We start from the raw sequence: 14,959 nt of genomic DNA, 5'->3' as shown, positions 1-14,959 counted from the left end.
GAAACGTGACACACGGCCTCATAGCCCGCAACTAAGACTTTGGCGTACCATCTCCCGCCTTAGACTGTCCCGAGGTCGGCACTTGCCAGCGCACTTGAGCGAACAAGCAAACAAGATCATCGTCTGCTCATTGTTCGAGCAGCAGAAGCAAGCTATCGGAGCTGAGATCTAGCCAAAGTCTGTTTCGAGCGGTCCCAGAGTAAATACGAAATGACAATTTCTACCTGGGCAGCCACCACAAGTTCGACCAAATGCCCTAATTGAACGTGCCAAACTCTGATACTAGTACCGCTCCCTTTTTTCCCTCCATGATTACCGGGCGGGACAAGAACCGACCTACTAACTACCCGAAACGTAATTTAGCGGAAACCAAAAGCAATGTAGCAAGCGGAAACCGGCGAATTTACATTGCCCGGTCCGATTTCGACAGCGTATCTCGTAAAATGCGTTCCAGATGTGTCCTTGTTTTTCCAGCAGCATCACCTGCGTCGTCGTCTTTGTGTCATACCAAGAACATGTTCCTTCGGCCGCATAACCGAAGAGACAGCATTAGTGGACCAGATTCCACAAATCTAGCTTTTCAACACGACACGTCACACGAGTACAAGCTTCAGTGCCCAGGTGTTCCAGGGCCGGCCGTTCATGCACGTGCGCACCTTCCACTTCAGGATGCGAAACTCAGCGCCAGAGTATCTTGAATAAGAGCTAGCAAACCAACAGAGTAAAGGGCAAGAACGTTTGCAGGAGAAGGCAGAGAAGAGTTTCACGATCTTGCCAAGTCTTTCTAAGTTTCACCATCACGTCTCCATCAGCTTCAGGTCATTGGAAAGATGGCCTAAAACTAAGTTCTCTTACTGCGCTTTGCTCCGCAGAATAGACATGAGGTGGATACTCAAACGTTCGACGGAAACTCGGCATGACGCAAGATACGTCTCTAGCTGGCTGCTGGTGGCCGAGGCCGAGGCCGTGACAAGGTACCACCACTACGGCTCTTGCGTGTGGATAGAGCGGATACAAAGCGCTCTCGAGGAGGGAAGAACGATTGGGTGAGAACGCAGTGGCAGGTCTTTCCGCTCTTGTACCCAAAGTAGTGGCCGAGATGCAGCAACGTACCTAAAGTTTATCTTGGAGATGGAGGGATTAGTAATGAGTAGTGCAGTGATGGTGATCTTGCCGCCCCTGTATCCCTACATTAGACGGAATAGATCAAAGAAATACGATATCGGGACGACATGATTACTACAGCAAACGTGCCTCTTCTCGACGACTCAATATGACGACTCAAACAATGATTAAAGTTGACATGCTCTTGAATTCATCATGTCGAGATAGCTAGATAGATCATAAATTGTTGTCCGTCTTGAACTTATCCCACGCCTCGTTCAATGTGGCAAACACAGCCGCACTAATCATCTTCTGCTCTGTGGTGGCCGATTGAGATATCTGTAACAAATTAGGTTAGCAAACCGTCGTGTTGTTTTGGACATGGGAGAGGAGAGAACATACCTTATCAGGATGCACCTTGGCAATAGCCTTCATGTAGATGATCTTGACCTTGTTCGGCATGACCAGATCGCCCATGTTGACCTTCTTCCACCCTGCATCCTCCCAGAGCACTTTATCTAAACTACCCAGTAACGCACGCAGGTTATCTGACTTGGTACCCTTCCAAGCAATGAGTTTGGCATCGACTTGGTCGGTAAGGGCAAATTTCTCATCGTCTGCACGTTCAGCGGCGGCATTGGCGGCTTTCATGCGTTTGACGGCTTCGGAGTCATTGGCGGGACCACCACCAAGATCTGACATGGCAGAGGGTTTAGGAGCAGCGGGCTTGCGGGCTGGAGGCGGGCGTTTAGTAGCTGTCGGGGCGTTGTTATTCCCACTTGCGGCTTTCTCACAGCGGTTGCGACCGGAAATGGCGATTGCGCCGCCTACACCATTTTGAACGGCTTCTTTCCATACGCCATGTGCATCTGCCCACTTCTCCATGTTCTCCAGTGCTTCGGCTTTTCGCATGAGAGCCTTGCCATAGAATTCCTTCATGTCTTTTTCGCCCTCCATTCCACCGGTAGCAATCTTCTCGCCTTCTCCTCTTGACACGCCGATTATCGCTAAAGCTGAGTCGGCATCCGCAATTGCCGCCTTCGGATCGCCAACTTTGATGTTCGTAACGGCGCGATTACAGAGTACAATGATCGTGACGGGATGATTGCTTGGAAGAGGGCTCAGTGCAGAAGAATAGGCAGCGTGTGCAGCAGAGTAATCACCACGCTTGAATGCTTCGGAACCTCTTTGTCGGTCGGCTGAAGATGAGCTGAGCGCGGAGGATGAGACTGGAGGTATTTGACGGGGCGGTGCTTTTGGCCTGGGTGGCGTTGGCGTAGGAGCCGGACTTCGAGCTTTCTGGGATGATGTTGCTTGGAAGAATGGATTGTTGGATTGAGCAGGCGTTGGTTGGCGCGAAGACTGCTTTGACGGCGGCGTGGGATCTGGAGAGAAAAGATCTACTTCAGGCTGCGGCTGTGGCTGCGGTGTAGTCTTCTTCCGGCGAGCAGGACTGACATATGCTTGGGAGCTTTGTTCCTCTACCTCTTGTCGGGTCAATCGCGTTGCTGGTCGTTTATCCAAACTTGATGGCTGCTGTCGCTGTGACGGCGATTGCGATGACATGCGATCTGGGTAACCGTTTCGTCCGGTTTCTTGCTCTCTTCTTTGTCGTACAGGTAGCGGTTCGGCTTGGTGGCGCATGTCGCTCGTCCGGGATGGCTTCGTGGGACGCCCGCCAGCTTCCAGCATCATGGCTTCGTCTGTAGCCGACGCCTCGGCCTTTTGCTGTCGACTTGAACGAGGAGCAGCTTCCGCAGCCTGAGCGTCTCTCATCCACTTTGGCATGTTTGGATCACCCTCCTGTTGGAAATCGGCCATAGCCTTTTGTACTTGTTTGCGGCCCGTCTTCCAGAGAGAATTCGCCGATTTGAACAGGTTGTTGCCAATCTCTGAAGCCATTTGGGTAACGTCCTTTTCTTGACCTTCTTGCCTACGTTGTCCTGAACGGCTTCGCGCTTCATCTTCTTGCATCCACGCGGGTCTAGAGCCGCTTGCCCGTGGTTCTCTTGACGACTCCCGACCATTAGACCTGCTGTTCCCACGCCTCGGGCGCTCGTCTGACTCATCAGGCTCTCGACGTGATCTGTCCTGGCTCTGCGAATGTATTTTCTGTTTCGCATCGGCATGCGCCTGGTTTAACAGCCATCCTACAGCAGCCTGTACGTCGAGCCCAGAATCAGTGGTCGCAAGAGCAATTGCCGACCTTTCTGCTGGAAATCCCATGTCCACAAGTTCAGCAACAGCTTTGTCGTGCGCGTTCTGAGGGCCTGGAGAAGTTTGTTGTCGAGATTCCTCCGCGGGTGCTGTCTGAGGCTCTTCCTTGTGCTGGAATTCGGAGACTGGCTTTCCTAGCAAGCCTAGTATATCGTCGTCGGCAGCGTTGTTCGCTGGCGGTGGAGCAGGCGACGTGGACTTTTGCGCCATCTGCTTGAGACCAAACATGTCGTCATCGTCGTCGAGAAGCGCATTGCTGCTGGAGGAGGGCTGTGGTAGTGGCGTGTTGCCTCGAGAGACATTGGCGCTGTAGGCAGGTGTGCTCCTGCCGCTGCTGTGGGTGGGGACGGGAAAGTGGCTTGAGCGGTCTACGGGAGCTGCTGAGTTGAATGCTGCTAGAAGATCAGCCTCGCTGGGTGAAGACACCTCAGGTCGTCTCGAAGAGGTGTCCAAGCCTGCGAAGGGCTTGTTGATAGTCTTGGATAGGCCGTGATTGGTGAACGGGTTGTTCGAAGGACGCGGTGCGCCAAATGCCGCAGGCTCTGGCGTGCTCTTCCCACTTCCCAACGTGTCCCAATGCGTCGACTCGGCAGCTCCGAAAGTCGTATCCCATTGCTTCCTCTTCTCCGCCTCTTGTCTTGCCTTCTCCTCTTGTATCTGCTTCTGTCGTTCTTGTAGTGACAAATTGTTGGCGGGTGCTTTGGACTTGTTGGAGGACACGAGACCAGCGAAGCTATCGTTTGCGGGGGTCGCTGGTTTCGAGGGCACTTTGAACTGCTGCGCACCGCCGGAGCCAGCTCCTAAGCCAGATTGTTGCGCGGAGAGCGTAGAGAGGGGTGTGGATCGACCAGAGAGCTGAGGCGTGGGGCTCTGGCGGAAGGGTGGGAAGGCCGCGGGGGTGTTGGCGGGCTTTTTGGCGGGCTGCGACCAGTCGAGGCCGGCTAGGTCGTCCATGATGTCTGTTCTTGCGTGTGAAAGGTTTCAATGAGTGTGTAAAGGGAATGGTATCATAATGGCGGGTTGGGTGTTGGCATCGGTATTAGGTGTATTGACCGCTTCACGATTGTCGGTCGCGCTTGCTCGTTACGCACCACAGAGCACAGCCACATCACGTGATATATGCAGGGTCTGCGTAGTCTCGCTGCTTTTTGGGCAGTTTCGACTACCTGAGCATGTCTGCATGGCGTTCGCAGGCAGCTCCCTGGTAAAACCGAAGTGCCAAAGTCTGCGACCACGATGTGTTAGGATAGTGCAACTATGAAGAGCCTCGTCTCTGCCACGGAAGCAAGAAAGATCTTCAATGTTGCAAAGGCAGGAAGAGCCGACATAGATGTCGCAGGTAGAGTGCTATGGAGCCCCATCTCGCAGCTCCCGCGGGCACGGACTTCTGTGGCTCGGATGCGGACCTCCCTGCCTTCTTGGACTGCATGCCTGTAACGATACCTACCGCGTACCCTGCCAATGCATTGGTGCGAGCAGTTCCTCCGAGCCGACCGGCTCAGTATCGATTGCTTGGTAAACAACAAGGTAAACAACCGCAAAGGATTCTTACTGCGGAGTCGGGCAACAGGCACAAATGGAGTGGGCGTATGCGGGTCCACAATTGGCAAGTTATGATGCGGCCAGTGGGCACTGTCGAACCGCGACCGCGGAGATGGTGGCAGTAGCACGTCCTGGCGCGAGCGGACTGTCCCGACTGTGCGACCCCTGAGCAAAGCTTTGCAAGGCTTTCTTCCCCAATGGCCTCACATCAGGACGATTTGGCTCCGTGGTCTCACATTGACTCGGGCCGAAGGAATCTAGTCATTCATTACTCGTAGACGGCACGGTAACCGAAGCCGCGAGGCCTTAGTGGTGTTGGCTCCAAAGGATACCAGTTGCTTTCGGCAGTTGTGCAGAAGAATGATATGGTCTCGAGAAGGTTCGGTCGGACTGTGCACGCAGGCGTCTTATTAGGCTGATCATAACAGCCAGCTCGTACCTGGACGGGAGACAGTCGACCCTCGGCGCTCAGGCACAGGCAGCATGGCGGATTTGCCGAGCCGCGAACCCGCGCCCACGGTATCAGACTTGACCACCCGCCCATCCCCGAAGGAAGCGAGGGCCAGATGACTCACGTGCGCACACTACTCGTAAAGAATCTTATGCCAGGAGAATCTGCGCGAATCTAGGTTTGGATGCGTATCCATGGTGATGCTGATGGTGCAGAGATGCAGCAGTTGGCCGATGGGTGACAGCACAAGTGGTAATGAGAGGTTGCATTTGATATATGCAAGCGGTCCGCTGGCTAGCCTGAACGGGGTCAAGACCGGTACCAGGTAGAGGTATCTGGTGGCTAGCCGCAAAGGGGATGTGGTGCGTGCCGCCAGGCTCGCGGTTGGAGCGAACGGCTCAGGTACAAGGCACCAACTATGCCTGGAGGGGAACAGAGAGCGAGGTCGCGGTCGCAGCTACTCCGTATAGACGCGACGAGAACAAGCAGTCGGGACCCTGCGGTGTGGAGCGGACTCCGATACGCATGGAGAAGCGGGCGCCCGGGCGAGTCTACACGAGAGACTCAGGAACAGGACGCTCGAGGGAGGGATGATAATTGCTAGCGTCGTCTATCGTGCCGTCCACTGACGCGGAAGAGCCAGGGGCAGTCGGTCGGCGCGACTATGCTGGCCAGGGTGGACAGGTACTATACATCTGCAAGCGACGCGTCTGTCTGGCTTTCTGCTCCCCAAACTCGCAACTCATCGCCTGGACTGGGACCCGCCTGATTTGCAATTCATGACTGCCCGGGTAGTAGTCTCTACACAAGGTTTTGCTACCAGCGCACGTGTCGACTCCCTTGCATACTAAGCTCCACCAGCGCAGTCGCTTCCGGATTGTTTGTCCAGGGATCTCCCGGCAACGGTTCCGCACTGCCAGTAAGCGCGGGCCTGGCACAGAACCATCGCTCTCGAGCATCCTCGCCCAGCTTTCGACGTGCCTTCCTACTCCCCAGCAAACCTCGCCAGAAACGCTCCTTCCGCCAGCTCCTCGCGCCCTCCGTCGCCGCTGCCTCCGATGCGTCTCTTCAACCGCAAGGGCTCCAAGCCCCAGGTTTCTCCCAACGGCAGCCAGCCGAACAGCTCCAATGGCTCCCTGCGCTCTCCTGGACCCACCCCAAACGGCTCTCGGCCTACAAGCTTCCCAGACGTCCCTCTGCCAAAGGCCCCGGATCCAACCCTCGACCCGGCCGGCTATCTGCGCAGCATCTACGCCGTGCGCGAGCGCTCCAAGCTGGTGCTCGAAAAGGCCAAAAAGAACCAGCTCAAGCACTTCACGGTCGACATGAGCAAGTTTGGCGATGTCGCCCGCTTTGTTGTATCGATAATCAAGGTAAGCCTCATTTTGCTGCGCAAGGATGCCATGCTGGGCCGCCTCCCTCTAACCGTGCCTGCAGCGCGACTATGCGCCCGACTACGCCTCCATCCCACCCCACGGCCGCTGGCAGCACTTCGATGTGGGTGGCCGCCCGCGAATCGACCAGCTCATGGCGTCATGGCCGTCAACCGTAGACAACCAAGAGCGCACCCGCCGCCTGATTGATCTCTTCCTCGTCTCCGTCCTCCTCGATGCAGGTGCAGGCACCAAATGGCAGTACAAGAGCAAGGAGTCGGGCAGGATCTACCGCCGCAGCGAGGGTCTTGCCGTCGCCAGTCTGGAGATGTTCAAGTCCGGCGCATTCAGCAGCGATCCCAGAGAGCCCTTCCAAGTCGACAGTGCGGGGCTGAAGAAGCTCGACGTCGCAACAGTGGCGCGTGGCTTGCAAGTCAACGCCACAAACCCAATAGACGGTCTCGAGGGTCGCACCAGCCTGCTGCTCCGCCTAGCAGAAGCCCTGCAAAATCAAGAAGTCTTTGGTCTCGAAGCGCGGCCAGGAAACATGCTCGGTACGCACACCATCCACAAGGCATGATGTTGGCTAACACTCTCAGACTACCTCCTCTCGCACCCCACCACACAAGCATCATCAGTCCCCATTATACCCCTACCCACACTCTGGAACACTCTCATGGACAGTTTGACCCCCATCTGGCCGGCAACGAGGACACAAATCGACGGTGTACCCATGGGCGACGCCTGGCCGTGCTCCGTCATGCCATCGCATCCTACCCACCCGTGGGAGAACATTGTCCCTTTCCATAAGCTGACACAATGGATGACCTACTCGCTAATGGTGCCAATGACGAGGCTACTCCACGTTCACTTCCCCGGCGCTGAGCTTCTGACCGGGTTGCCAGAATACCGAAACGGTGGACTTTTCATTGACGTCGGCCTCCTAACGCTCAAGCCCGATGACCAGAAGCGCGGCCTCGCACAATACCAACGCAACGCACAGGTGACAGGGCAACCGAGCATGGAGGTTGTGCCGATGTTTACCGCCGACGATGACGTGATCGTAGAATGGCGCGCAGTCACTGTCGGGTTACTCGACGATCTCCTAGTCGACGTAAATCAGCTGTTGGGCTTGAGCGGCTCTGACAAGCTCAATCTGGCCCAAATGTTGGAAGCTGGTAGTTGGAAGGTAAGTTTGACATGATTCCCATGTTCTGGGATGTAACTGACCCACAACACTAGGGAGGTCGAGAGATTGCTGAAGTGTCGCGGCCCAACACTAAAGAACCGCCAATCATGATCCTCTCGGACGGCACTGTTTTCTAAGATACCCCTTTCTTCGTTTGTTCCGCCCTTCCTTCGCTTCCTTCACATACAGCATCGTGCAGCGGAAGCACGTATCCGATACCCACGAGGGACCCTTGCCCCAGCCGCCGCAGTACCTTCTAATTATGGCCAAGTGGATGGGATTTATGATACACGATCTTGACGGTCGCATTTGGTGGACAGCTTCTTGTTTATACGTTCTGCTTTGTCACACCAGCCACGTTTACGTTTCATTCTACTTTGGAAGCGCTGGCGGCTTAAGATTCATTTCATGTGTTGTAATAATTCCTTACCATGACTTTTGGAATCTCCGTAGCCACGTACCAGAACCTTTCGAACGACAGCTGGCGCCTTCACTAATCTTCACAATGGGGAATTTTGATCTGACTAGAACTCCATGAACATAATACAAGAAATACTATGATGTGCATCGCTTTGACCACTGTTGATAGCAAGGATGGCCATCGCGTTTCCCAGTAGAAGGAATGCGGAGTGCGGAAGTGCCCCACTCACCTGCCAAGACGAGACCCAAAACCGCTCGGGGACGCCAAAGCTCGCCCAGGCGTGCTGTTTACAGTACGTCATCCCATCACCAAATCCCACCTGCACGCGACGGCTCCATATTACTAGACGCTTACCACTCCGCGTTCGCTACCAACCTTACCTTTGTCGCGCGGCGGTCTTCGCACAGCGCACCTTATCGCGACTCGCACGTAGCTTCTTTCCACAGTCGGAACGCTATCACCATGAACTCCATCAAACGGCAGAAGCAGCGCAAGGTGCTGCTTATGGGCAAGAGTGGAGCCGGCAAGTCATCAATGAGAAGCATTGTGTTTAGCAACTACGTCGCCAAAGATGTCCGGAGATTGGGTGCGACAATCGATGTTGAGCACAGCAATATCAAGTTCATGGGAAACCTCATGCTCAATCTCTGGGACTGCGGAGGGTGAGCCCATCAGCTACCAGACCAGACGATAACACGAACTGATCTTTCGCAGTCAGGACGGCTTCGTCGAGAACTACCTCAATCAATCTAGGAACCACGTCTTTGGCTCCGTCGCCGTCCTCATCTTCGTCTTCGACATCGAATCGCGCGAGTTCGCAGCCGACGTCGTCTCCTACTCAAATATCATTCGCGCCCTCCACGAGTGCAGCCCCAATGCCAAAGTCTTCTGTCTTATACACAAGATGGATCTTGTACAAGCCCGCCTCCGCCAAGCTATGTTCGACGAGCGCGCCGAGTACATCCGGGAGGCTAGCGAAGGATTCAAGGATACGGTTGAGTTTTTCGCAACAAGCATCTGGGACCAAAGCCTGTACAAGGCCTGGACAAAGATCATCTACTACTTGATACCGAATGCGGGAACGATTGAGGCACTGCTGGAACAGTTGGCCGAGGTTATTGATGCTAGAGAACTCATTCTGTATGAGCGTACAACTTGTCTTACAGTGGCACATGTTACAAGGCAGACTGAGGAAGCCAACCCGTTCACGGACCGGTTCGAGCGCATCTCAAGCATCCTGAAGACGCATAAACAGAGCATGGCGTACGTACCTGTCCTCCAACCAACCAACCATTCAAGACTTGGCTAATACTCTTTTCCCTCACAGGAAACACACAAACATTCCTGCCGGTAGTGCAAACTTTGCAGAAATGCAGATCAAAACGGGTCGCTTCATGTTCTTCATAACACGTCTCACCGAAAACACAAACCTCGCAGTCACCATCCCGCCTTCCGAACAGGTCTTCAACGCAGCCCGCGTGAACATCTTTCAAGTACGACCCAAATTCGCCGAACTCGACATCACCGCCAAACCTAGACCTCCGATTCAGACTGCGTTTGCAGGGAGCGCGGATACGAGCGACAGCACAGATAAAGGGAAGCAGAAGGAAGTAGGATACGGAAATGGCGTCTAGACGTCGCCTGAGCACAAGAGGGAAGTGAAGAGGATTGAAAAACTAAAAGACAGCTTGACGCAGGGCTTCGAGGATATGTTTGAAAGGGTCGACCCAACATGGGAAGGTTATGAGGAAACGCTGGACCAGACTAACCGGGCGAAGCGATTCTTACAGAATTATCAAAACTCTGAGGCTCTGCGGGTTTCAGAAACGTCGCCAGCACACAAAGAGGTAGAAAGGGCCTCAAATACTCCCCCATTGAACGGGCAGCGGAAAGAGGCAGAAGTGGCTGGTTCTGATGATGTACCTTCGGCCGGGAGTTGAAAGTCCATCTTTCAGCGCCGTTTTCCAGCAAGTGCATCGTGGAGATTCAGAGACAAATTCCACAAAGTCCTGGCATCCATTGATGTAACATTTCTCAGCTGGATTGGCTAGTTCGGAGCTTGGCTCGACATTGAGAGGTAGCAGATGTAGCTGTATCCGGAACGGTTACAAAGACATGTTGAAGATACCGATTCTTGAAGATCTTCAGATCCCTATCTATCTGGGCGTGCCGCTCCCTTCTTCATTCGCCAAACGCTTAACGGCAGTTGGCTTGCGACAGATGCTAGCCTTCGTCTCGACATACTGCGTGCGGCAATGATCAAGAATCCCGCGTTGGCCGATATCCATGGATCCCATGCGACAACACCCGACTATCGTGATTGCGTTGAGAAAACGCCGCATGCAAATCTACACAGAGAGCGAGCCAGGTGCGTCCTGTGTAGGTGCCAAAGCGAAGAGACTCAGGCATCCATCAGCGCCCCCACCAAGACTCAATCTCACCACAGACGTGCATCGCGCAGGTCTCGATCTGCGCTACCTTGCTAGCACCCATGCTGCAGATCCAAGAAAACACAAGAAAGCACATCCAAGAGAAAACGGTTGGTGCACAAGCAAGGCCAAGCGAGAATGCGGGGAAAACAACCTTCGCCTTTGTCTGATCTTGATCACGCAAAGCCTTGGATTGAAAAACGGGGCACGACGGCTTCGCCGTTCTTGATTGAAAACAGCAAGGAAGTACCTTGAAGCGCCGATGTCTTGCTAATATGCATAACAAGTGAGGTACTCGTTGTAATCCCGGAGTATGGTACTTTGCGATACAAGTGGCCGCAGCACCGGTCAAAGCATTTGCTGGGTGAGCTGATATATTAATACCGATCCTTCGGGAACTATGTGGACGTGCAGTGCATCTTTGTGCATTTACGTATGCATGCAGATATGGCGATGAGTCTTGTGTTACATTGCACCATGCCGTCATGTGAGATCCTCGTTTGCTTCAGCTGAGAGAAGTGGGTGTGTTTGTGGCTTGGCCTCAGGATACCAAGATGGAATGACCGAGGAAATGCCAAGGCGAATGTAGCGTACATGGCTGGTTTGCGATGGGACAGAATAGCTGTGCCCGTTCTGTTGTTTCTGCCGTTACTATATGGGGGTTGAGCGCACGATGCTCCGTGGTATCGAAGAAGCGCCGAAGCCGCGTATCTTGAGCCATGGATTTATATTACCCGGAGTTCGTCGCGGCTTGTGATATCGGCATCAGCCTTAGCCCCTCCTGGCCCTCGCTTCATCGCAGCAAGAACTTCCAAGGCGTGAAGATACCGTCAAAGCCCGGCCAAGCCTATTACCCAAGAACGACCAAGTGCTCCGCCTTACCGTTTTGCAGCCACCAACGTTGGCCGACTCCCAGCTGTTATGCGGTGATTACTTACCCTGGCCTATCAGCTCATGATGCTATTGGCTGGTGAGCTGGCACCGCGTGATCGTGTCTGAGCATTTTGTTGATGGATAGCGATGGTTGCATGTGTGAGGATCGGTATTGGCATTGACCCAAGACGGGGAAACTGCAGCTTTTGGGAATGAAGCAGTAAGCCTGAATGACACGAACATATAAGCATGTCTGTTCGCCTGGTCTCGTATGATGAAGCTCTTTTGCATCTTTTCTTCTTGTTCTCGTATCTTGCTGGAAGCTTTCCTGAAGCTATCTCCACCTGGGCTTCGACGCCAAACATACTCAAGCTGTAGTGCGCACGTCTGCCTATAAGTTGGCCATGGCAGAACCTGAAAAGGATACCAAGATTGAGTAAGCTACTTGTCGCAAGCTGAAGGTGGTCACGATGTGAGGCTCAAATTATACTAACCGTGTGTCTTCTAGTCCAGTGGTAGTGGATGAACACCACGAGCGCAAGACATCCATCTTCGACGATGAACAGAAGCGCAAAGAGAGCGTCGCTCGCCTAACAGCCAATCTCGAGGGCGAGTAAGTAATCCCTTAGCTGATCAAACCCACTTGGCACAAGCAGACTCGCGCCCGAAACTTCTCAAATGGCATGCTCAAGACTCGCTTTTACTAACAAATCCAGAATCCGCAACCCGCTCGTCGACATCCCACGAGAGCAGCTCTTAGCCAACGTGCACGACTTCGCCACAGAGCACCAACTAACCGACGTCGAGCCTCTCCTCGTCAAAGGCGCCCTCCTCGCCCAGTCGCCCGCACTCTTCGAAGATCTCGAAGAACTAGACGAGAATGATCGTACCGCCATCCGCGAAGAAATCACCCACCGTTTCAAACTACCTCGTACACTCTACTTTACCATTATCCTCAACTCCGTCGCCGCAGCTATCCAGGGCTGGGACCAAACGGGCTCCAACGGCGCTAATCTAACGTTCGGTCAGGCGCTTGGTATCCCCGATTCTGGTCCGGTGTGTGAGGCGGCGGGGACTTGCGAGAAGAATGGGTGGATTATTGGGTTTATTAATGCTTGTCCTTATATTGCTATTGCATGTGAGTCTGAGATGATGGGAAATTGGGGAGGAGTATGCTAACTTCGTACTTTTACAGTGTTCTGTGCTTGGATCTCTGGTGAGTCGGCTTTGAAATTCTTCTCATCTCATACCATCTCTTGCTAATGACCCTAGACCCCGTGAATGAACTCTGTGGTCGTCGTGGTACCATCTTCATCGCTGCCGTCTTCTCACTCTTGGCGCCCTTTGGCATGGGTCTGAGTCAGACATGGGGCGAGCTTGCTGTTTGCCGTGTGCTTTTGGGTGTTGGTATGGGACTTAAGGAAGTAACTGTGCCTGTCTTCTCGGCAGAGAATGTTCCGGCTAGTGTACGTGGCGGGCTCGTCATGTCCTGGCAGATCTGGTGAGTTAAGACTGTACGAATGCGTGTGAGATGAATACTGACTTCGCAAGGACGGCGTTTGGCATCTTCCTGGGAACGGTCGCTAATCTGGCTGTCATGGTGAGTCCGTGAACGTGCTCGTAGTTTGCAACCGCTGACAATGGATAGAACACTGGGTCAATTTCATGGCGTCTACAATTCGGATCCGCGTTCATTCCTGCCGTTCCCCTCGTCATTGGCATCTGGTTCGTTCCTGAAAGTCCAAGATGGCTTATGAAAAAGCGAAAATACGCCAAAGCATACCGGTCCTTTCTTCGTCTACGCAACACCCCTCTTCAAGCAGCACGCGACCTCTACTACACCCATTGCCTCCTCGAGCAGGAAGAGGTCCTCATTCGCGAAGCTGGAATCAACCCCAAGTCCAACTTCTTCACACGCTTCATTGAGCTGTTCACGATTCCGCGTGTCCGTCGCGCGACGCAAGCTTCTGGTATTGTGATGATCGGTCAGCAGGTAAGATAGCGGGAATTCGATTGGGATGAATGAGGCTGACGAGAATAGATGTGCGGCATCAACATCATCGCGTTCTACAGCTCCACGATCTTCGCAGAAGGAGGAGCCACAAACAAGGAAGCCCTCATTGCGTCTTTTGGGTTCGGTCTCGTGAACTTCACGTTCGCTTGGCCGGCAGTCTGGACAATCGATACTTTCGGTCGCCGCGGCCTGCTTCTTTCCACGTTTCCCAATATGTTCTGGACGCTCCTTGTGGCTGGCATGTGCTATTACATTCCCAAGGACAGCGATGCACACCTGGGCTTGATTGCCTTCTTCGTGTACCTTTTTGGCGCCTTCTACTCTCCTGGAATGGGACCGGTGCCATTCACGTACTCGGCTGAGGTATTCCCGCTTTCGCACAGAGAAGTGGGTATGTCATGGGCTGTAGCCACGAACAACTTCTGGGCGGTAAGTCAAGTCGAACCGTCGGATTCTCTAGTGCGACCTGGACTGACTTGACACGCAAACGATTAGGCAGTGCTGTCGCTCACACTTCCTCGCATGCTCAAGGTTATGAGACCTCAAGGAGTATTCGGCTTCTACGCTGGTCTCAATGTTGTCGCCCTAGTTATGATGTAAGCCACTCTCGATCTGCTGCAACATTCTGAGAGCTAATAAATCTCCAGCTTCCTCTGGCTACCCGAAACCAAACAGCGAACACTTGAAGAGCTCGACTACATTTTCGGAGTCCCTACGCGCACCCACATGAACTACCAGGCTGGCAAGAACCTGCCTTGGTGGTTCAAGACGTACATACTCCGTCGCAAGGGTCTCTCCAAGCCTCAGCTTTACAAGTTTGGCGACCAGCGTCCACCTGTGAGTGTAACAGCGCAGATGAGCTATGCTTGGAACACGTACATTCTTCGCAAGAAGGGGCTGGCGAAGCCGGATGCTTATGTTCGTGCGGCGCCTCGAGGCGAGAAGCAGGTCTAGTCAACTTTGGAATAGAGTGTAGCGCGAAGCGAGAGATGGTGGTGATGCTGGATACATAGTTTGCAGCATGTTGGAGCCCATGGAACGTATCGATCGGTGGCCTAGCACGGCGTATGGGTGGTTGTGGCGGCATGCGCTCTTATCGATTTTTTTTTGTTTATACGCTTGAACTCGCTCGACTGGGCATTCTAGTCTGTCACTAATCACGATGAGTACCGCAGAGTACCGGGGGTGTGGTTTTCGTCGCACACATCGCTTCCAAGGTTGTTCCGCGTTGCTCCTTCTCCCCGTCGCTCGCTTGACATATGATAAGTTCCACAACGATAGAGTAACAAGATGGTATCCGATAAGACGTGATAAACCTTGGAAGGTAGACGGCGATGTGAAGTCAT

The 14,959-nt window shown here is 53.7% G+C and overlaps 4 protein-coding genes across 4 annotated transcripts; 3 read left to right on the top strand and 1 right to left on the bottom strand.

Moving 5' to 3' along the window:
- Positions 1 to 1,341: 1,341 nt before the first annotated feature.
- On the bottom strand, positions 1,342 to 4,275 carry J4E86_000514 (uncharacterized protein; the record flags this gene model as incomplete). The annotated part of the gene is made up of 2 exons (XM_051441088.1): positions 1,342 to 1,443; positions 1,507 to 4,275. The coding sequence occupies 2 exons, from the start codon at positions 4,273 to 4,275 to the stop codon at positions 1,342 to 1,344; spliced, it is 2,871 nt and encodes a 956-aa protein (XP_051307259.1).
- Positions 4,276 to 6,372: 2,097 nt separating this feature from the next.
- Positions 6,373 to 8,013, top strand: J4E86_000513 (uncharacterized protein; the record flags this gene model as incomplete). Its single annotated transcript, XM_051441087.1, has 4 exons — positions 6,373 to 6,687; positions 6,752 to 7,241; positions 7,287 to 7,876; positions 7,930 to 8,013. The coding sequence occupies 4 exons, from the start codon at positions 6,373 to 6,375 to the stop codon at positions 8,011 to 8,013; spliced, it is 1,479 nt and encodes a 492-aa protein (XP_051307258.1).
- A 746-nt stretch (positions 8,014 to 8,759) lies between these two features.
- Positions 8,760 to 9,931, top strand: J4E86_000512 (uncharacterized protein; the record flags this gene model as incomplete). Its single annotated transcript, XM_051441086.1, has 3 exons — positions 8,760 to 8,959; positions 9,012 to 9,560; positions 9,625 to 9,931. The coding sequence occupies 3 exons, from the start codon at positions 8,760 to 8,762 to the stop codon at positions 9,929 to 9,931; spliced, it is 1,056 nt and encodes a 351-aa protein (XP_051307257.1).
- A 2,072-nt stretch (positions 9,932 to 12,003) lies between these two features.
- J4E86_000511 (uncharacterized protein) lies at positions 12,004 to 14,567 on the top strand (the record flags this gene model as incomplete). The annotated part of the gene is made up of 9 exons (XM_051441085.1): positions 12,004 to 12,035; positions 12,108 to 12,212; positions 12,316 to 12,737; positions 12,795 to 12,815; positions 12,872 to 13,065; positions 13,248 to 13,592; positions 13,641 to 14,042; positions 14,109 to 14,209; positions 14,261 to 14,567. The coding sequence occupies 9 exons, from the start codon at positions 12,004 to 12,006 to the stop codon at positions 14,565 to 14,567; spliced, it is 1,929 nt and encodes a 642-aa protein (XP_051307256.1).
- Between the last annotated feature and the right edge of the window lie 392 nt (positions 14,568 to 14,959).

The sequence above is a fragment of the Alternaria arbusti genome (assembly GCF_024043155.1).
Source record: "Alternaria arbusti strain BMP 1465 chromosome Unknown scaffold_1, whole genome shotgun sequence".
Classification (NCBI taxonomy): Eukaryota; Fungi; Ascomycota; class Dothideomycetes; order Pleosporales; family Pleosporaceae; genus Alternaria; species Alternaria arbusti.
The sequence above is the reverse complement of the archived record's forward strand: the minus strand, read 5'-3'. Positions and strand labels throughout refer to the sequence as shown.